The sequence below is a fragment of the Hylobates moloch genome, unplaced genomic scaffold (assembly GCF_009828535.3).
Source record: "Hylobates moloch isolate HMO894 unplaced genomic scaffold, HMol_V3 SCAFFOLD_7, whole genome shotgun sequence".
NCBI classification, from domain to species: Eukaryota; Metazoa; Chordata; class Mammalia; order Primates; family Hylobatidae; genus Hylobates; species Hylobates moloch.
Genome location: NW_026652282.1, coordinates 93,377,279 through 93,401,109, shown reverse-complemented (window position 1 = coordinate 93,401,109; position 23,831 = coordinate 93,377,279). Strand labels below are relative to the sequence as shown.

General features: G+C 37.0%; 1 protein-coding gene across 1 annotated transcript; it reads right to left on the bottom strand.

Moving 5' to 3' along the window:
* Positions 1-885: 885 nt before the first annotated feature.
* Positions 886-11,633, bottom strand: SERTM2 (serine rich and transmembrane domain containing 2). Its single transcript, XM_032756415.1, has 3 exons — positions 11,444-11,633; positions 11,184-11,280; positions 886-5,189 (listed from the first exon to the last, which is right to left on the bottom strand). The coding sequence occupies exon 3, from the start codon at positions 4,404-4,406 to the stop codon at positions 4,134-4,136; it is 273 nt and encodes a 90-aa protein (XP_032612306.1). The 5' UTR covers positions 4,407-5,189; positions 11,184-11,280; positions 11,444-11,633; the 3' UTR covers positions 886-4,133.
* Between the last annotated feature and the right edge of the window lie 12,198 nt (positions 11,634-23,831).

Below are 23,831 nucleotides of genomic sequence, written 5' to 3'. Positions count from 1 at the left end.
ACAGAGCTCAATTGTTGTTTGCAGAACTTGGGGTGTTACAGAATGAATAGCTCTGAAATATCTCTTCAATGCTCAGAAAGAAAAGCATGGTGGAATGAGTATTAAAACTGGAGTCCAAAGCTTTACAGTGTAATCTTGACTCTGCCTCTGTGTAACCACGAATGCCTCACAAATCTCTCTGTACCTGTTTTTTCTTTTGTCAAGCAGACTTCATGTTATCTCCACTCACTACTCACAGGGTTACTGTGAAGATCAAATGAAGAAAGTACAAAATAGAAGCTACATTAAAAAAAATATCTGGCCAGGCTTGGTGGCTCACGCCTGTAATCCCAGCACTTTGGGAGGTCGAGGCAGGTGGATCACTTGAGCCCAGGAGTTGGAGACTACCCTAGCCAACATGGCAAAACCTCGTTTCTACTAAAAATACCAAAAAAAGAAAAAAAATTAGCACGTGCCTGTAGTCCCAGCTACTTGGGAGGCCGAGGTGAGAGGATTGCCTGATCCAGGGAAGATGAGGCTGCAGTGATCCATGATCGGGCCATTGTACTGCAGCCTGGGTGGTTGGAGTGAGACCCTGTCTCAAAAAAAAAAAAATCCTATCAGCAGAGGAATGTGGAAGGCTATTGGCACTTTAGATACCTTATCTCAATCTTCCCTCAGGTCACTCTTATTGACAGCTGGAAGTCATTCTTTTTTTTCACAACTTGCTACTAAACAAACAAATGCACCAATCACTTTACAAGTGGAGAGAGAATCAAAGAGAGAATAAGAAAAAATGAGACCTCAAAATTATAAAAGTCCCACAAATGTGCAGTCATTACAATTTATACTGGGATGAAGAGACTAATGTCATTCTCTTTACATTCTTCAGACAATAGATACATGTTATCATCAAACCAGTCACTATTTATTGTCCAGGGATCAAAAATGACATGCTAAATATTAATGCAAATATATTTCCATTTTTATACAATATGAACATTTCAAACATTAATGATTTCAAACAAAAGAAACTCAATTTTTTATTCCACACAATTCTTCATTTTGTTAAAAAAAGTTACAATGCAAGTGAATAAAATGTATTACTAAATATAACCATTGAAATATATTAAAATGGATCCCTTATACCTACTTAGTAAGTGTGGTGGGATCTGCAGCAGTCAAACTCAGTTATGAGTCCAAAGCTTCAGATTTGGCATGGATGGAAAGGTTAGGCTAGATGAATTCATCTTTACTTGATTAACCTTCATATTTCCTACTTGATACATAATACATAATACATAAGCCTTTTACAATATACTTTATTTTGTACAACCCATGATTCTGAAATATATGCAAAATATCTTTTAAAAAATTGGATTCTTTTTAAACATATTAGGAGAATTTACTATTTACAGAATTAATGTGGTGAGTCTTTGGATTAGGTTGAATTTTATGAAGTTGGTGATATTTGAGCATTTTTTGGCCTATAAAATGGCAATTTCGTATGGTTCAGCTAATAAAAAGTGAAGAATTGTTCTTTTCATCTTAAAACAGAGTACACACATATATATAAATAACCTACCTGTTTATATACTGGCTAATGTGCAATTTTGGAGGGAGTGGGGGTGGGGGAAGGCAATCCAAGTCAGCAATAAATTCAAATTGTGCCCTCTGGTTACTCTGGCTGCCTTTTTGAGCAGTAATATATGTTAATACATTGGAGAATAAATATAATGTAAAAATTCTTTTCTTTACAGTAAGTTTACTACAATAAAAACATTCAGTTTATTTTCCTAAAGATTAAATACCATGTGAGTCATTATAATGACACATCTGCTTAAAAGCATTTCCATTTATATTGTCACTGGAAATTGGGTGGGGGGTGTTATGATGCTATTTTGGTGTAATCTGTGCTGTGTGCTTTGGTTAATGCTCAGTGACAAGCTGGATCCCCATGGGGTAGTTGTGATGAAAGAGGGTGGTAGTTTTCCATGTGAGTAACCTAATCATAAATTGGAAATCTTCATCCAAGTCAGTGCTTAAAAAGCAGTTTTATTCTCCTGAAATTTGGGTTGGGGAGGTCAGATGGGCAGAGAATAGATTTTCAGTCTGTATCTCTATTAGATTCAGCAACAAGGTATTTTGTATCTTGCTATTCACTGCTGTTGAAAGTATAATCAGTTCCTTCATTTATCCAGCCATTGACTTCTCAAACGTAAAGTGCATTCAAATACTGTGGGCACAAAAGGGAGAGCCTGGAATGAGGGAAGATGTGTGTTCTTAAGAAGTTCTGGGGCGGTGTTGCCAGTCTTGATGAAGTTCATGTTTGGCTGCCAAAGCTCAAATTTTAAAGGGTCCACTGAATCTGGGTGTTGAATAAACACACAACTTAGACCATCAAGGTGTGATAATGTGAGTCACTTTGAGTTTTGAAAAATATATGCCCTATCCAAGTCTTAGCCTATCTGCTAATTTGTTTTGAATGGTGCAGAATTCAGCTCCCATCTCTGACAGTGCACAGTTGTAACAGGTGTGGCAGAGTCAGTCTTACTGCTAAGTTTAGCTCTGCATGTGGGGATTTCACACTTGCAGCCCCTTGGAGAGAGAAGCATTGACAAATGACTGTGTATAAAAGTGGAAAGCACTTGGGAATTTCACTACCAACCTAGATTGAGATCAGAGAAAAAGGGCCAATCTAAATTGGTTACAGACTACAAAGAGCTACATTTCTGGTGGAGGTGGCATTAATCTAACATCTATTTGATTTCTCTCTTAGCATCATTACAGTTCCTGAGAGAGTACTCTGTGAAATTTGATGACCCCCCTTTAGGTGCAAGAGATAACTTATTTTTTGTTTTAGCAAGTAGAATTTAACACAGGTGTACTTGTCCTTTGGTGGCAAGAATATGACCAGTTTTTTAAATTCTGATTTGTAAATGGTACTCATCTCCTTTGGTTTCCCTTTGAACAGTTAGTTTTAAAAATTAAATTCTCTCCACACTACTGGCATACTAGGGCTACTTATGAGAATGGAATTTTTCAAAATATAATTCTCTTATAGATAATAAGTGAAACACTTCATCTTTTGGCAGGGATCAGGAAGGGAGGAACATTTTCTGGGAAATACAAATGTGACATTTGAGGACATTGATCTCAATAAGGATTTGTTGGAGCATGTTTTTTAGTCCTTTCCTCCTTTGTCTCTCTCTCTCTCTTTTTTTTATACTCAGATCTAAAGAGTATAGTGATGACTAAATAGCTCTCTAATCATTTTTCAGCACAAAAACCCTGGGACTCAGAAGGCTTGAATGTTTTGTCCAAAGCCATATTCAACAACAGAATACCAACATCATTTTATTTCTGCTCTAAAGTACAGCTGAGTCTTGTTTGCAAAGGCACCTTTTAAACAAAGCTCATATTTGTGTGCAGCTCTATCCTAGAGTGTGAGAGGGAGAGAGAAAAAGACAAAGAAGCTGCATGAATAGAATTAATATGGATATAATATGCACATTTTTTCTCTCTCTAGATGAGTTTGTTTACTAGAAACCTCTTTCTGAAAACTTGCTCTCTAAACTGAAACACTTTCTTTAAATCTCTTCTTTCATTTGAAACAAACCGGATTGCCTAAGATGATCAAATCACTGCTGTTTAGGGAAAGGGCTTCTCTTCCATTAACTTCTGACATAATTTAACTTTGTGTAGAGGTGATTCTCTAGGATCAAAACACTAAATTAGAACTTGTCCTTTTCTTGGGATATCCTCTTTGAAGGATCAGCCCTCTCAAAAGCAAACCTTCTTTGTTTGTTTTTGGAGCTTCCAGGGACCCTGTGCTTCTTACAACCACTGCGCATGAATTTCTGTGGTCTGAGGTTTGTGCAAGGCCCAGGCACTGTTTGGTTACTATGGAAACCAGCCCTCCCAACCAGCTGTCATTTCCTATATTCCTTTCAGAGTGAGTCTTAAACGTTTTAGATAGCCCACAAGCAGAGTAAAGATGAAGAATAACACAAAGAAAACACGAACAGCTTGCTGTTAAATGAACAACTTGTGGATTCCCTACATGGGAAGCTTCATGCAAGAAAGCAAGCTCTCCTGGACATCCATATATAAGGGTTTACCCAGATCCACTAAAGCTCACCTTCATCCTGGCTTTAGGGAGTGGGGATTCGACTCTGCATCTCTACATCTGTGAACTGAGGAACACTTTCTGTGCTGTCAGAGTTGATGGGCGAGATGACATGTTTGAGCCGAAGGAGCATTGTGAAGAGCAGGATGAGGAGAATGGCCAGGAGGCTCAGGAATAAGCCCACATACATGTACAGGTTGGAATACTTGTCTGAAGAGGTATCAACCTCTGTTGCCAGAGTGGGAAAATGGGCACGCCCAGTGAGATTTCCGTGGTATTTAAAATGTGCCTCCATCATCACTCAAGAGTTGAGTTGGTATGTGTTTCTATTTGATTTCTATTGCCCTTGAGGCATTTCACAGTCACTTAGACTGTGTCTAAATCTATTGGACGTGTTCTAACAATCCGGTAAAAACCAATCACTCTCAGAGCTAAGGCAATAGCATACAAGCAGAAAATGGTGATGCTATTTGACAATTGCAACACCCTCTCTATCCTTCGGCACAGCAGTCGCCCCTCCAATAGGTTTTATCAGAGCTTCTTAATCAATTTTTAAAAATACAAGTAATGTTTTATTTTCCACACTCCTACTTTTATACTGATTAAAATAAATATGGGTGAAACTGCTTTATAATACTGTTATTAGAACAAGAATCTTTTAGAGTATTGTATCAGTCTTTTGCTCTGTTTTCATAGACGGAGAAAGGGCTCGTTTTGCCTATACCTAATCTAGATGTGTGGACTAATTATGTGGACTTAATTGGGTTCTTCCGTGAGGAGACTATCTGAAGGCTTTTGTATATATCAGGCTCAGCTTATCTGAGTTTTCACCCCGTTTGTCTGTATTTCTGAACCTTCCCTAAAGATGGAGATTGTAAGGTTTCTGCCCAGCTGCACGGCTTGTAAGTCTAGAGAATGTGAGTTTTCTGTAGCTTTGCTGACATCCCTCACTGTAGGCTGGAGGGAAAGTGTTGTCAGACCTGGTAATTCTCAGGTGAGAGAGGTCTCAGAGATGCTGACAGCAGTAGGCCTAGGCTCAGGAGATTTGGCTCTTCAGATTCTCCAACAGATATTGATTTTCCTGAAAATCAAAAACAAAAATAAAAGATTCAGTTATCTCTGAGAAAAACAAATGCCAATGTATTTTGAAATAAAAATAAATTGATAAATTGCAAAATGGTTTGCTATATGCAAACTAATTTTAGAATGCTTTTTCTTCTCTGTAGAAAATAGCTTTTAAAAGGTTAAAGAAAAAAATCACATCACTAAACAGCAGCTAACGACTAACCTAGATTAGAACAATGTTTTCTAAACCAACTGATCATAAGATTTACTTGGGGATACTTATTAATATACAGATCCTGGGCCCAAACCTAGACTTCTTGAATCATAATCTCCACAACAGGGGCCTGGGCACCACTCTAGAGATTCAGACTTTATTGGTCTGGGATGGGACCCAAGCACTGCTATTTAAAAAAAAAAAATAGCCACCCATATTCAAAGTTCATGTTTAGAATGCCAAGTTAAATCATTTTGGAAGACTTCAGCAGTAAGTAGTTGAACCTATTTACATGGTGGAATGCTTTTGCCCACAAAAAGAAGGTTCTATCTATACCAATGATGAAGGACGCATTTACTTGCACAGAATAGGCACACCCTCTCAATTCCTTCTGGTCTAAAAACATTGGGGAAAAATGTCTATTTTTACCCCACATATCTAAATAAGAGAGTTAGAAGAAAAGCAATAAAGTCTTTTCCAAGTAACTTCAAAATGCAGCCAGGACTAAGAACCATTGATCTAGTTGAACCAGGAAAGCCTAGCACTGAAACAAAGGAATCCTAAGTTTAAGGAATTGTTTTTCAATCTCCAGATCCCAGTGACAATTGTTACTTTAATGAATCAGGGGAATGTTCAGGAATGCAGACTTCCTCCAATTTTGTTTTTGTTCTATCTCTCTCATTTAGATCTGTAGAGTGGAAATAGACATTTCCCCCCAATAGTTGTAGACCAGAAGGAATTGAGAGGGTATGCCTATTCTGAGCAAATAAATGCACTGCATGCTTTATCATTGGTAAAGCTAGAACCTTCTTTTTATTGGTAAAAACATTCCACCGTGTAAATAGGGTCAACTATTCACTGCTGAAGTCTTCCAAAATGATTTAACTTGCCATTCTAAACATGAATTTTGAACATGGGTGGCTAAAATAAACAATATAAACAACCATCACCTGTCACACTTCTATGTGCAATAGTAGATTGCTAAAAATGTAGCCTAGTTCTGTCTGTTGTTAACATACCCAAGGAGAGTTCGTAGAAATAGCTCCAATGGTCACATTATTTTTCCTATCATACTGAATTTTGCCCCCAGCTTGGGAACACTTCAGCTTAAAGTTTGTATTCCCTAGCCCACATTACTATACTTTCCATAATCCATGTTTTTCTTAGTCTACCTACTTACTGTTCCTATTGCCCATACAGAATAACTTGGTTCAAAAGAAACAAGAGCAGAGAGAGAGAGAGCGATAATATCTTTCCACTATATTTGGAGCAATGGTCTAGGAAACACTTTTCTATCCTTACAAGTACAGCTATTTTGATTTTTGATTAGCTGGGATCAAGGCCCAGGAATACGCATACTAAACACAAGCCTTTCAAGTATTTCTTTGTATACTGAGCTTTGAGAGTTAATTATTGTTTTTTCTCTCTAGATAGCCCAGCTAAAGAATACAGCTAATCTATCTTATTGGTTGTTTGGAGGCTCTACTTTTAAAAGCATTTAAAACAGTGTTATGAGTTGAATAGTGTCACCCCCCAAAAATGGTGAAGTCCTAACCCCCAGTAACTGTGAATGTAACCTTATTTGGAAATAAGATGTTGTAGATGTAATCAAGTCAATATATTAGGTTGGCCCTAATATAATGACTGGTGTTCTCACAAGAAGAGAAGACAGAGGCATACAAGGAGAAGACAGAGGCAGAGATTAGAGTGATGTATCTACCAGCCAAGGAATGCTGAGGGTTACCAGCAAATACCAGAGGCTCGAAGTGGCAAGGAAGGAGTCTACCCTACAGATTTCAGAGAGTGCACGGCCCTACTGATGCCATGATTCCAGACTTCTATACTCCAGGCCTGAAAGAATAAATTTTTGTTGTTTTAAGTCACCTAGCTTATATAATTTCTTTATGGCAGTTTTAGGAAGCAAATACATGGACTAATCACCCTGAAACCCTAGTGTTTTGGAATCTTTGGGGCAATGTTTCTCAGAGTGGTCAAGGGAAGTCCCTTCACCAGAATCACCTACAGGGTGTTTATTATGAATAAAAACACGGACCCTCTCCCAGACCCTTTCCCTTGTTTCTTAGATTAGAATCTCTGGGGACAGTATCCTGGAATCAATGTTCGCAACAAGTTACCCACTTGTTTCTAAGCACACTCTTCAGGGAATGTTTTTCAGTCCTTGCTGTACTTTAGTATTACTTAGTATGCTTTTTGAAAATATATATAACTGGGTCTTTTCTTCAGGGTTTCTGATTCAGTAGCTCTGTACAGGGCATGAACATCTGTATTGCTTAAAAGCTCCACAGGTGATTTTGATATGCAGCCAGGGCTGAGAAACACCAGTCTACAAATAGAACAGAGCACTTCAAATCAGGACTCTAACAGTCCCAGACAGCCCACACAGCTCAATTGCTTCACTATGTATTCAAAGTGCTTCATATATAGGTTGTCAGTCTGACTGGCCTTCCTCCTCACCACTTCTCCCAGCAGCTCCTTTCCTTAAGAATGGTAGTAACCTAGAGATAAGAGCTTAATGGATTTTTCACCCGTGTATCTCCTAAGTTACTTTTTTACCCGCCTTCCAGAAAAGAAGGGTAAGGAAAAATAAACACTCACTGCTAGTGCAAGCCAAGTGGGAGAAACCTCTACACTATTCTAGTATCTTTATACTCCCTTTTGGACCCCAAGTACACAGAATCAGTTAGGTCATACTCCTTGGTTTATGGCACATTGTCATCCTTGGTAAATTTGAGCCCTTTTTATTCACTTATTTAATAATATATTGAACACCCACGGACAAACATCTGTGGGCAAACATCTACCAACTTTAAGATTGAGAATAACTAATAATTTACACAACATCTACCTATGCTCCTCCCATCTCATCCTCTTACCTATCCTTCTCCAGAAATAACCAATAACCAATATTCTGAATTTTGTGACTCATTACCTTCCTTTTATTTATACACACACACACACACACACACACACACACACCCCTATGCCTAAACAATGTTAGTATTATTTGTTTTGAACTTTATAAAAAATATACCAAACTGTGTAATCTTCAACTTGCTATTTTATTCTATATTTTATTACTATACAATTTATTTATAACTAGTCTAGTGGAATGAAAAAGGAAAAAGAAATAAAATGTTGGAAGTCCACAGGTTGCCTTTGGATTTTACTCCATTCTCCTTAGCTTGACATTTAAGGCTGTCAATGCCTTGGCCCTGGCTTACCTTAATTCCTTCCATTATCCTCTTTCCAATAAAACTGTAATGCTCACTCTTACCTACTTCCCTGCTTCCATATTTTTGTTTGACCAGTTCCTTCTATCTTCACACATCTCGGGGTGAGGAAATACTACAATTCTTCAAGATTCAGTTCATGAAGCTGATCTTGACTTTCTACCCTAACCCTAATTTCTACAGTGCTTTGTATTTCTCCTAGAGGAATTAAATTGGACAAATATTGCAGGTATCTAGTTGATATGTTTTCTTCCAAATTCTAATTTACAAAATTCTTGAGGATCATTTTCAGCAGTCTATCCCTTATACAGCTTTGCTTGCAGTAGCTGCTCAAGAATTATTGAATAAATGCATGGGTATGACGAAGAAATGTACCTAACATTTACAGTTCGAAGAGAAGCACGGTCTTATCTCTGATCCGATTGCTAATATAGCTTGGAGAAGAACATAACTTTCTTTTTTCTTTTCATTCCCTTCCCCCACTGTTCAATTTCTTATTGGAGACTAAATTCCAGATTATAATCTAGAATTAAGAAATTATCACCTTGTTAGAAACTCTGTTCATGAAGTGCTATTTCAGTTATAAGATTTTAAAGGAAAACTACATGGGATGGGTTAGATTTTAAATTTAAGTTTTAGAAAGTTCACTTGTGTCTGCAGATAATTTTCAATAACAATTGATAGCACATTTTCTGCCTCCTATACAATTGACCCTGAATCTTCCTTAGGTCTGAACACTTATTCAATATTTATTAGAATTCTATGAAGCTTGGAGAAGCTTAGAGAACAATGATCTCAGCAACCCTTGTCAATTTCTTTAAACATTTCCTTTGAAAGTTTGGAAAACTAACTAATCACATATTTCTTAAAGCTTCTACAGTCTTCAGGAGACCAAACAGTCTGGTCAATTTAGGGAGGTTTATCAATTCAATTCCTTAAATCCATTAAGGACTTTGAAATGAATAAATGCAACGTCGGATATTAGGAAATCCTCTTTTTTGTTACTCTGGTCGTATATCTGTGACTACTTCTCATAAAAGCTTTTCAAACAGGATTGTCATGGCTCTCTTTGCTAACTAATTAATGAGTTGCACAGATAATATGATTGCTCTGTTAAAAGCTCTGCACCATTTGGAAAGAAAAACAACCATGCAATTTCAAAAGGAATTCAAATTCCATTAATTCTGAAGGATATGATTTTTTGTGGAAAGAATTATTTTAGTACCCTGCAGTTCTTTCTGGAAAGCTCATGCAATAAAAATCAGTTTCTAGTCTTTGTAAAAGTGATTGAAAGCTGTTGAGGGAAAAGGAGGAGAGTGAGGAATGGAAAAGGGGGTAAGGAATTAGGGAAAGAAAGAAAGGAAGATAGGGGAAGGGGGAAGGGAGAGAGGAGGAAAAGAAAGAAATGTGAGAAATGAGTAAAGACTATGAGGGATGTGGGATGGAGATAAGATGGGGCAGGAAATGAGTGATTATGAGGGGGAGAAGGAAGGGAGGAGGTAATATTGAGAAAGAATGGAGAAAAAAAAGAGGAAGAGAAGTTTGGGGGAAAGGGAAAAGAGAAAGTGTTTAATTTAATAACTGGTCAATGTCCAATATTAACTTGTACATCTAGTTTACTTCACTGCTAATGTAAATCAAAATACTCACAAGTGACATGAATGCACCTTTGGTTTTCTAATTGCATATTTTGTCATTAATTTGGTAGATAAAATCTTAGTAATAAAAAAAGTCTTGTGTTTTTAGTATAAACATTGAAATGTCAAGTTCTCACTAATTTTTGACATCAGCATAGTATATATAACCTCACAGGAGCAAAATAACATACACTCCTAGATCATGAATTTCGCTCCCCAGAATGATAAGGGAATAGCTTTCTGCATCAATCAAGCCTGAGAGGGATTCCTTGAGTGAAACTTATTTGTAACAAGAGCAACCAAGTTCTGTGCAGCCCTCCAAAATCAGATTAACATTTCTTTGGCAAACATTTATTGAGTGCCAATCAAGTTCCAGACACTTTGTTAGGTGCTGGAGATATAAAATAAGTGTACCCTGATCTCTGTTTGGTTCTCAGGGTGCTCCTAGCAGTTACTTTTATTTTCTTTAACATGATCAGGTTCTGGGAACAACCTACTGGTAATTTTACATTTTTCTGCATGACACCTGCCTATATAATTCCAGAGCTGAAATCTTACCAAGTAGTTAAGGAAAATGTTAAGTGGAACAATTCAGAAAAGAAATTCAAAACTATCAACTGCTATCAGCTTTTAAGAGTTAATACATTCTATTTATATTTATCTTCCTAGCTGAGGAGAAAAAACTAAGAGAGACAAGTGTATCTAGTTCCACATCACCCTATGAATAAACGATTCCAGCAGCAAATGCTTCTTCAGTGGCTGGAGCCATTAAGTAATAAGCTTGCTCAAGTAGGAGTTGCTGTATCTTCTGCAGCAGATGGTGCCTATTTGTCACACCTGCCGATAAATAAAATAATGCCTCTCACTTCACCGGGAATAACATCATAATATTTCCAAATATTTCTTACCTCTCCTGGCCCACAGTATGCATAGGATTGGTCACTTAAGTATCCCTTTGGAAGCTTTCACCAACAGGTAACTTGTTCAGGAACATCTCTGGAATAGCTGGAAAATAGAATAAAAGCCTCGTTTTGCCAAAGAAGCAGGACTATGTTCATGCAAAGTATGGTTTCTCTTTCATCTTCCTAAAGAGTAATCCCTTTGCAGAAAAACAGAAAAACACCTTCTATTAGTTAAAATGTTACTTAAAATGCCAGTTACCACTTACAGCTTCAGAGTGCAGCTTCAGATGCCTGCTCCTTATAAGCTCTGAAAAGCAAAGAGAAGTCTGTTTGGATGTGTGTGTGCCCTCTGGAATATTTGAATGAAAGCAGCCTGAATTAGTCTAAGTCCCCAGTTCCTCTTTCGCAGGCAACAGTTTAGAGTATGCGGGAAAGGTAGTGATTCAGCTCTGCTCTGTCTCAGCGGTGTGGAGAGGGAGGAGATAAGAGAGGCTGAGAAGCAAAGTTTGTATAAGCTTTCTACTTTAACCCCTTCGAGGCTTCCTCATGAATCTGTAAGATTAGCTGAGGCTCCCTATCTTTATAAAAGCTGCTTCATATGTCATTTAAGAGGATCAAATCTCTAGCTAAATTCAAGAGGTTTTTCATCCTGGGTCTTACAGTAATATATGCTTAGAATTGAAACCAAACATTCCAGGATGTGATAGTGCTTAAATAATTCCATCTTTACAAACAGAATGTTTGCATGTGTATATTTCTAGGTTTGAAAAAGATTTTTTAGGCACCAACTTAATACATTTGATTTAAATATTTTGTGGAAATTTAACATCAGCCTGAGTTTCTGGTTGGGGTTCTAAGATTAAAGTAGAACATTTTCTAAGTAGTCATATCTAGCCAGGGTATATATTCCACTATAAGTTATTCATCCATTTGTAGTCAAAGGCCCTTATCATCTTTTACATATTGTGGCAGGAGGAAGGAGATTAACATTTCTTGAGTGCCTACTCTATATCAAACATTTAACATAAAGAACTTAATTTAATCCTCACAACAGCCCTGTGATTTGGGTATTATGATCCTCATTTTACAAATGGGGAACCTGAGACTTAGAGAGAAAGTATACCATGTAGTTTAGTAAGCCTAGAGCCAGCACTGGAAAACAAGGCCATGTGATCCCAAAATCTCTGCTGTTTTCTCTGTAGCAGTGTTTCTTAATCTTTGTGGATCTTGGATTCCTTTGAGAGTCTAAGGAAAGCTACAGACCTTCCCCTTCTTCAGAAATAGGGATAAAATTTCTGTGCTCCATGGCCTCCAGGTTAAGAACAGCTGAATGTCCCCATGTTACTTCTCCAATATTATACCATCATTAGTGCATTGTTCATCCAACAACACATGATCATAAACAATTTTTATTATGGTATCAATAATCACAATAGTATTAATTATAGCGTCATGCCAATCTTTAAGAAATTACTGCAGTGATTTTCACTTTATTCCCAAATTCTCCTTAACAATTCTTGCATACTCTGTCTTTCCATTTCCCTCATTTCAGTGGTTAAAATAAGTTGAGGCTGTCCTTGAAATCCTTGCCTTACCAGCATATTCTAGTGCCTTCTTTCTCAAACTGTGGAATATGCTGGTGTTTCTCAAACTACAGTAGTATGCTCAAGAAAGTACAGGATAAACATAGTGTATTTTCCTAGATGATTGAATTTACTTGAATACTTGGACAAGGAGAATGTAGATAGTTTAAGTGATAATTTTAAATATAGTTTATATGATAATAAACAGAATAGAGTGCAAATTTATGCATTTTTATGATCAAGCATGAGATATCAGAGAAATTTTGCACTTGTGGTAGGGCCTCTTTGGGCCACCCAGACTTCCCCAGGAATACGTGTTCACTCTTCTCTGCCATTCAGGATTTTTGGATGAAAAAGTTCAAAGATCATGGTGTAGCAGAAAGATCAGGGACTTTGAAATCATATTGACCTGGGTTTTCACCTTAGCTTTGATCTATATTTTCTGGATTACCTTAAGAAGGTCAATTAATTTCTCTGAGACTCAGTTTTCACCTATAAAAGAGGGAAAATTATAAAAGGGGGGTTAGATGAGAAAATATCTCTAAAGCATATGCTACAGATGCTCAACAAATCTTAATGCTGTTGCTTCAAATTGATAGATATCAATAGACAATGAGGCTACGTGAATCTAACCAGAGGTTTCACCATGGATAATTGACCTTTTCTTACCTAATTAGAAAAAATAAGCCTTATTTAGCATAATATTAAATTCGAGTTTCCAGGAAGACATAATTAATGACCTACAATAGTTGGGACTTCCAAAGCCAGGTCATCATATACAAAATTTACAATGGAAATACCCAGAAGAGGCTCCAAGAAATAAAAGGGAGTCAGATTGTGAAAGGGACTGGGAAGGGAAATCTGTGAAAATGTTTCTTTGCCCGGAGCTGTTGCCAGGCCAAGACTCCACTCCACCTTCCACAGGAGTAGAAGCCTAGTGGGTATTTCACTGGATCACTCATAGAACTTGACATTTATTCGCTGCAGTAGAAGGGGAGCGAATTGGAACTGTACTCCATTCTGAGAAAGCTAATGTGGCCCTTGGCAGGAGAACAGGATTGACTGTGACGGGATTGGCCTTCATTCCCAGAGTTTGTTAGGGCAGGGGATGTTTGATTTTTTCCTAGAAACCAAATGGGGGTCATGCAAGAAAGAGAGCCAGGGTAGGGTCATCCTGAACCCTGTTCAATGCGGCCATCTGGAGGGGAGAAAGGACCCCATTAACAGGAAGCTGAAGATAACTGCTGGATTCCCAGAGGCTGAGGAAGGAGCTGTTAACTACCAACCTAAATAAAAATCCATCAACCAAGGTATCCCAAGTTATAGGAGAGGGGTCTTCAGTGATGGAGGCCTTTGAAGAACCCACAGAAGAGCCAAAGACGCAGAGAGTGGGAAGCCATTCCACCAAGGAAGAAATGACCAATCCCTTACCTCTCTTCCCTATCCTATTTCCACCCTGGTGAGGATCCAAATAGAAACTGGCAAGTGGAGGGAGAAAGAAGAAAACCTATCACTCCTCCTTTTCTAAAGGCATTTAGCCACCACTACAGGCCTTAGCATGGGCTTAGTGGGAAACAAAGCCTCACCATTGAGTGAAGATGGAGAAAGTTGAGTAATATCTTGGACTGAACACATTCTAATTACTAAATCAAGGTTGTGTTTTGTGACTTAGAGTGACCTAAGGACTGTCTATTTTTGAAGAAGTGAGCAGAAAATCATGTGCTCTATCCAAACTTCCATCTATGGTCAGGAAAAGGTTACCTCAATGGGGTACATTTTATTGGAACATGGGGAGACAAAATAAAGTTGTGTTTTGATCCTACAATAAATAATACTGTAGAAAATACTGGTTGTACTGACTAATTCATCCCTTCAACAAGCATGTGATTCCTTTCATGCGTCAGACGTTGTGCTAGGAATAGGACATACAGTGAAATAAAACATAGTTCTTGCCCTCAAATTACTTATGATATATGGCAGGGGTCAGCAAATTCTTCTCTAAAGAGCCAGATAATAAATATTTTAGGCTTTAAGGGACACGTACAATCTCAATTGCATATTCTACTTCTTTTGGTAACTAACCTTTTAAAAATGCAAAAACCATTCTTATTTTGAAGGCTGTACTAAAAGAGGCCATGGGTCAGATTTGGCCTCTGCACTCTAATTTTCTGGCTCCTAAATGATGGAAGTAACAAATTTTTATAAACCACCAATTACCATACATTTATTATGATTGAAGATGTGTTTAGGGCACTTGGGGGAGGAGACACAGAAGAGCATTTGCTAATTCTGACTGGGAAATCAGGGCTTGCAGGAAGAGGCAGTGTTGATTTGAAACCTGAAGGATGAGTAAGAATTAATCAGAGTTAAAGGAGGTGAGTGGTAAGCTGCCTGTACAGAGGCACCAAAGCTTGAGAGAGCTTGGTTTACTTAAGAAACTACAAAAGGGGAAAACTGAACCTTAGAGAGGTTAAGTAGTTTTCTCAAGGTCATACAGCTAGTAAGTGATGGAGCCTAACCTCTTAACCCAGGTATGTCTGACTCCAAACCTGTCCTGTTAGCCACTGGTATCATATTCCTGCCCTAGTATTGAAGCTATGTCTAAGGTCTACTTCTAGTACCTACAAATCAGCAGCTCTGCTTGGCTCACTTCTGATTTCCCTGGGGGTAAAAATGACAAAGTTCTAAAAGGTCTTGCAGACCTTATTTTTAAATAAGACAGTGAATCAATAATGTTGGGTTGTCTAAATTAGAACTCTAATTTTCCTTTTTAAAAATAACCCCCTGCCCCAATAAAACCTAGCACACATTGTTCAAATTCAAGTAATTTTCTTGTTTCATCTTTGCAGAAGAGGTTTTTTTTTTTTTTTTTTTTCCTGGTAGCTAAGCTCTGGCACTGCTATAATGTAATTTCTTACCTTCTCATTATAGATTTAGACATTTATAAGGAATGGCAACATCTGGCTTCGACTATATACTACGACTGATCCAAATACTGTTCCCATCTTCATCATTCACATTGATGACCTTGGGCAAGTGAGTTCACTCAGCACAGATGAACCTGTCAATTTTTTCTACGTTGCTTGGTGGATTTTTATTGAGGTAGTATGGTTTTAAAAGCTAGATTAGCCATGCAGCAACTACTCTGAACAATTCTTCCATTAAAGATTGCCATGTACTCTTGGAGTCAGCAAGAATAGGGATTGAAATGAGGAGAAAGAGGGAATGGGAATAGCCCAACTCGCTGTTGCTGGACTTCCAGTGGTCAGTGGTTCTTAACCACAGTTGTGCTGTTCACTCAAAGGGCTCTTTCAAAATACAGAGTATTGGCCCTATCCCAGACCTTCTGCAGAGCAGAGGCCTGAGAATATGTATTTTTAACAAGCTCCCCAGCTTAAGAATCTTAAGAACCACTACCTTGAGGGAACAAATAGACAGGTATCTAATGAACTGACTGTACTAAATAACATACCAGACACTCTTGGACTATGCACAGAAATTCTGCTTAAGAAATAAATATATACAAGCCAGGCATGGTGGCTCATGCCTGTAATTCCAGCACTTTGGGAGGCTGAGGCAGGTGGATCATCTGAGGTCAGGAGTTCAAGACCAGCCTGGTCAACATTGTGAAACCTTGCCTCTACTGAAAATAAAAAAATTAGCTGGGTGTGGTGGTGCACGCCTGTAGTCCCAGCTACTGGAGGCTGAGGCAGGAGAATCGCTTGAACCCAGGAGGTGGGGGTTGCAGTGAGCTGAGATTGTGCCACTGCACTCCAGACTGGGCAACAGAGTGAAACTCTGTAAAAAAAAATGAAGATAAAAAATATAAGTTTATTGTTCTAATGTTTCAGTGTGTTACACTGTAAAATGGGTTTTTATTGCCAAATCAGTTTGATGCTATCACAGCAATGAGTATGATGTTATTTAGTGCTCTACTCTCAGAAGAAATAGAAAAAATAGCAAAGTGGGAACTTAAGTTGTAATTGAAATAAGTTTATGTATTTCAATGAGTTAATGAGTAATGATTATATGCACATATTCCCTCTACATCCCAAGATAGCAAAGGAACACAAAAGATATGAACTCACAACAATGAAGAAAATGGGAAAGGGACCACTGATGGTGAAGGTTGGATGAAAGCTAAAAAGTAGATGAAGGAGTGGTAATTGATAAAGCAGAATAGGAGATGCCACAGTTTAGAATACTTTAAGTGGGTTGATATAATGAGAGAAAGTCAGTCTTCCCTGCATAAATGCTAGGGTTGACAAAGAAAACAGGTGAGATATAAGGCAGAAAGGGGAGGATGAAGCCATTTTTACACAGCTAACCCTCCCATTGTCCTCCTCAATCTGGTGTACACAATGCCCTGTATCCGGCTATATCCTCCATGAGTGCCAAAAAATTAGAGTGTTATTCTTGAAAGTAATTGAGAGATCCAAGAGAAAAATCATCTGTATTTCTGCATTTAGGCAATCCTTGAACAAAATGGCCAACTCCCTACTTATGTATATGAAGCTTCCAATCACTTTTTATTGCACCATTCTTCTATGTAAACAAAATATCAATGATTAGCAAATATTTGAGGAAAACTTTCAACGTGCAACAGAATGGTAAACAAACAGAATAAAAAAGAAAAGACAGATAAGAGAGAAAAAAAGAAAAGAGAGACAAAACACTAGAATTAGTATACTTAGGTTCAATAAAACATTGCATTCATATAACATAAATAGGATATTTGAAAATAAATATGAAGATGACAAGAAGGACCTCTTAGAAATAAAAATATGATTGCAGAGATCAAATTCAAAGGAAGAGTTGGAAGACAGACTTGAGGAAATATAAAAAAAAGTAGAACAAAAAGACTAAGAAAGGAAGATAAGATAGAAGGTAATCCTGGAGATCTAACATTTGACTAATAGAAATTTAAGAGAGAGAGAGAACAAAGGAGAGGGAATTATCAAAGAAACAATACAAGATCATTTTCCAAAGTACATTCATGTGAAATTTCAGAATACAAAGTATAGAGATATCCTAAGACTTCCAGAGAGAAAAGCAAGTAAACTACAAACAGATGAAAATGATATTGACATCAGATTTCTCATCATCAGTCTCACCGGAGACAACATTGGAGCAATACCTTCACAGTTCTGAAGGAAAATGACTTTCTTCAGCACAACATTCTAAAATCAGTTAAACTATCAGTCAAGTGTGAGAATAAAATCAAAGCATTTTCAGATATGAGATGACTCCTGAAATTACTCTGCAACAAAAACTTGTAAAGGAAGTTGAGGATTTAGTCCAGTGAAAAAGAGGAAATAAACCAAGAAAGAGAAAGACATGAATTCTTGAAAAGAGCAGATCAAACCCCGGGAAGCAGTGACATCCCAGGATGGTAGCTTTAGAGTAAGCCTAAAGAGCAACTGGCCTACAGTGGAGCCTGAGGTTGGATGCCTTGGGGAGTGAATTTTCAGGAAAAAACGGGGCTTCACCTGTTATGATGAAGACTTTGAAAAGAAACCAACAAACTGAGGATATGACACAGGAAAATGGTGTATGGTGGGGGGAAAAGCTATTAGAAAGTCCAGGAAAATTTTAAAACCTGTACAAAGAAGAAAATATAATTTAATTATTGTCCCTGAAGTGAACACTATTGACATAGTCACAAAAATGTAAACACTGGTAATTAATTTTAACTTTTAAGCTAACTATAGTTATAGAAATAATGCATTAGAAAAGTACAAATGAAGAAAGTTGGGAGGTAAAAGGAAGAGTAGAGAGCTGAAGGAACATGTAATAAACATTCTACATCCAAGAAATTAAAATTTAAACTGACGGATAGAGGAGTCAATATAACTATATAATTATATTAGATGAATGGAAGAAAGGAGAAGAAATGATTTCAGTAAGACCCAGTGGTCTAGGCATTTTATGCAGAGGCAGTAACTATAAGAAGAAACAGCTTTAAACAAGTTAAAGGTGTTGCCCCTGGAGAGCAAACATATGCACTGTGGCATGATGGAGCAGAAGTGTTGTTTTCCATCATAAGTCCTCCTGTATTTTATTATGTTTTGATACTGTGTGTGTATTACTTCAATGAATAATTTGTGACTGTTTAAGAAATTGATCTATTTGGTTTTTTCAGGTTTTCGTCCAATGAAGATGGTTACCGTGGATAATGGAATTTAGATCAGAAGAAATCAAGGAATAAGCACTTGTTGAACACTTGTGATGTGCCAAGAACTCCGCCAGGTGCTAAAGGGAGCTCCAAGGCTGTTGAAGACACAGTCTCTGCCTACAAAATACTTTAAAAAATCTAGTTTGGCAAACCAACTAATACAAGAAACAATTAGAGAATTAAAATACATGGTAAAAGGCTGAACTGTTAGAATGCTAAATTATGCCCAGTAGAAAATATGACAGCGAGAAAATGAAATTAGTTTGGATTGAAATTAGGGAAGGCTTTGGGTAGAGCTAGGGCTTGTTTTTGGCATAAAATGATGGAAAAGATAGGAATAGGTCATGAGAGGAAGGAGCCTTAGAGGAAGAAAAGGCAACATGAACAATGTTGGCCTGGAGAAGAATTTTTTCTACTTAGTTATGTATTATTAGGTAGAAACTTTTATCCTCTCTAATATCACAGAAAAGGTCTTTCTCTTTAAATCTTCCTAATATAACAACTTTCTCTGAGTGGATTATTTTTTTCTTGCTGACAGTGCAGTAAATTTTCTGTCGCTTTGCAGAATGGGAACTGCCATTTACTAAATGAGCTCTTCTCTTTTCTGTGCTCCCTTGGTGCCAAGTCTTAATAAAGACAGATGGGTTTCCCCCATCGTGCTGCTGCTTCCCAACTCAGGCTGATGAATACGAGACTGAGTGCCTGACCCCTTCATTGTCAAGTAATGTAAAAGGCTTCATCTTTATTTATTGCCATACTTTAATTACTAAGGGGAAGTATCAATTAAGGGACAAAGATTTTTAAAAATCATTTCAACAAAACCAAGATGTCTGAGCAAATTAAAATTTTTTTCCTTTCTATTTTGTCTTCTTTGGTAGTGGGGGGGAAAAGGTGGTGGGATATTTGGTGTTGTTTAGGTTAAATTTAATTAATAGGAACTCAGAGTAGAATGTTCCATGGAAGAATGCACATGTCAAAAACCATGTCATCATAGGAGGTTATCAATTCAAATATTTGGGCTCAATTCAATGAAAAATTTAGCCAAGTTATGACTTTACTGGTCATTTGAGAAACCTTTTATAGATACGAGGGAGTCCGAGCATCACTTTAGAGGGGTTTCCTGGTACTAAATCTGAAGATTTAGAAAGTCACTGATTCCATAAACCATTTGAGAGAAGGGGTTTGCTCCCCATATGTTGTAATGTAATGTGTAAACACCAAGAATACCCCTTGTCCCCAATCCACATTGAAATATTCCTGACTTGTTTCTAACTGCCTGAAATCTAAAATGTTATTCATTCATTCATTCATTCATTCATTCGTTGGTGGTAGGATTTTGCATCTCTGTAGAGCCTCAGCTAAATTGTATCTGCTCCCTGGTCAGATTTTATAGCTCCAATCAGCTTCTAACGTGTTAATATGAATCAGTTTGTCTGATTGTGTGTGTGTGTGTGTGTGTGTGTAATGATTGTTTTCAGGATAACATAAATGTTTTTCTTTTGTTTAAATTTTTAGTTATGAAATCTATAATGTAATTTTCATGTATGAAATCTATTGTATATATGAGAGCATATGCAACATAATGCATATTGTTTAAAGAATAATAATGAAATGAATACTCGTTTACCCAACTACCCAGCCCAAAAAAATAGAATTAACCCAAATCCTTGAAGCATCTGGGTGCCTCTTCCTCATCCCCAGAAGTAACTACTACTCTAAATTTTACGTTTGTCATTCCCTTCCTCTTTTTCACATGTGTATCTCTAAACAATGTTGTTTAGGGTTTATGCATGTTTTGGATCTTTACATACATGGATCCACACTGCATATATTTTTCTGAAACTCTTCTCAACAGTATGTTTGTGGTTCATCCATGTTGACATGTAAGGCTACAATTCATCTGTTTTAATGCCTAACTATGCTATTGTACAGATATACTATAATTTATCCATTCTGTCAGATGCTTACTTTGGGTGAAAAGGCTTTTTAACAAGATAATACATGCTTATGATTAAAAAAAAAACCCTGAAGCAACATGTAAATATATAAAGAGAACATCCTCTCCACTCTTTCCCCTCACCTCTACAGAAGTAACCACTGTTAACAGTTTACTCTCTAGATTTTTTCTATGAACATACAAGTGTATTTGTGTAGATATAAAAATAGGATTACACACACATTGTTCTACATTTTTTTCATTCAACCACATTATATGGACAGCTTTCTATGTCATAACATACATATTTATCTTGTTTTAAAAAATGTCTTCCATTCATTCCTTAGCATGTGTGTACCTTAATTTATTTAATAAATATCCTATTGATGAACACTAGGTTGCTCATCAATAGTAAAATAAAATACTATTATAATAAAGTTGCAACGTTTGTCCTTGTACATATAGATGTCTGCACAGAAAAGTAGAATTATTGGGTTGAAGATATTCAAGTTTAAAAATTTTATTGATACAACCAATTGCCTTCCAAAAAGGAGTCACTAATTTACACTGTATTGGAACAATCCTTTTCCTCATGCTCCCTCCAGTGATGGATAGGAGCTGACTCAATGCTTTTTGTTTCTGATTATAAAAAGACAATATTTCACTTCTAGATAAATTTGGAAAAAACAAAAAAGTTTACTAAGGAATAACCAAAATAGCTTGTATTCCCATTAATCAGCAAGAACTATCATTACTCTTTTGGTGTAATTTCTACTCTTTTTTCTTTTTGTATATTGACGACCTTTAACATTCAAGGGAGATATGTCCTGAGACATCGACAACGCCCCAAAGTCTTGAATATGTCTATGACATGTTTCCTTCACAAAACAGTTTCTGCACTGACTGTATTCCCCTCACTGAAGTTTTCTAATCACTTTTACTTATTTCCATATATAACATACAGTGAACTTGTTTATATCAAAGATCCACACCATCATCAAATCCAAACAACTCTACGTTGTTATTTATTTAAAACTTCCATCACTGGAAATTGTATTTGGCTTTTTTTTTAGGCTACTTTACAAGAAATGGAAAATCATGCCTGTTTGTTTTCATTCTATTTTTTTTCATTCATTTGTCTTTGAATGCTCACATGTTTTCTGGTGAGATTGTATGACACTGTAATTCTTAGTTATTCCAGATTTCTCTATTCTTTCATGTATTTGGGATATATTTTTCAAAATTCCTAGGCCTGAGGTAATAGAGCTATTAATTATTGCCCTAATGACCTCTCAGAATATATGAGTCATCCCTGTGTTATCCGATACAAAAATGGATTTTTAAAATGCCAAGTTATTTTTTCATTTTTAGGATTGGGTCTACTATGCGAAACTGATCATGTTACTTTTCTAACTTAATTGTCTTTTTTAAATGTTTTCACCAAAATGGTATCATAGTAGACATATTATTATATAATTGGCTTTTTCATTTGCTAATTCCTGTAGTCATCTTTTCTATTCAATATACATTTACCTCATTTTTTTTTTTTTTTTTTTTTTGAGACGGAGTCTCGCTCTGTTGCCCAGGCTGGAGTGCAGTGATTTACCTCATTTTTTAAGTAGTTGGATAGTATTCTATAAAATGATGTGTCATAATTTACTCAAGTATTACCCTATTGGTGAACATTTAGTTTGTTTGTTTGTTTGTTTCTGTTTTTTTGCTTACTGTAAACAATACTCCTTGGGTTGCCAACTTGTTTCAGGTCATCTGAGACTTTACTGGTGTAAGCACTGAAAGTCCCATTCCGAGGAAACTCTTCAGTCTTGGGAAAACTGGGACAGCTGGTCACTCTACTCTTACATCTTCCTACATCTGTTTTTACTACCTGGTAATTTTTATCTGTCACATCCATTCCCAGAAGTGGGATTGTCAGGTCACCTGATTGCTTTCCTACATGACACTTTTTGTAGGAAGTCCTATTGCAATGCAACTCAGGTAATTTCTAGAGTGGGAGATGTGGAGAGGAAGTCACAAAGTATAGATCTGGTCCATATTAGAAGCCATAAGTAAAGTATTTTAGCATTGTGCCATTTGAGCAGAGGGGGAGAGAATCACAGAAAGGGCATGAAGATTGCTGAATGGGTAAAGAAAAATGCAGAAGGGCCCAAAGAGAAATTTCACCTTTGTATTTTTACCTAGAATCAGTCCTGCTATGTAGACCCTCTATGTAGTTTAAAGACATAGCAGTGAGTTGAAAATTTGGAAACCTGTCTTGTTTAATATGATTGTGCCTCAATTTTTAAAATTCAAATAGGAAGGACTAAAGATTTGCCCCTTTCTTATAACTTGGGTGTGTTAGAAGGCTAAGTTCCAGTGTTTATAAAAGTAACATGAACTACTTAAATTATAAGGGTTATACAAATAGGAAATACTTGTCCCACTATCCACAGATATCGTCTTGGCTTGTTCACAGATGTTGGGTTATATTAGCATCACTTAATTAATATTGAACAAACAAGGTTTCAATAGGCCTATTTAATAGGTATATGTACAGCTTCTTCTGCCATCTGAAGTAGTGCATTTCAGAGATAAGATTCTCAATAGTGGCTGAGTGCCATGGCTCATGTTTGTAATCCCAACACTTTGGGAGGTTGAGGCAGGAGAATGGCTTGAGGCCAGGAGTTTGAGACCAGCCTGGACAAAATAGCAAGACCCTATCTCTACAACAATAAGATAAAATAAGTTAGCTGGGCTTGGTGGCACATGTCTGTAGTTCCAGCTACACGGGGGCTGAGGTGGGAGGACCCATTGAGTCCAGGAGTTCAAGGCTGCAGTGAGTCATGAACATGTCACTACACTATAGCCTGGGAGACAGAGCAAGACCCCAACTCAAAAAAAAAAAAAAGAAAAAGAAAGATTCTCAATATTGTTTGCTTTTAGTTAGGCAGCAATTAAGGAAG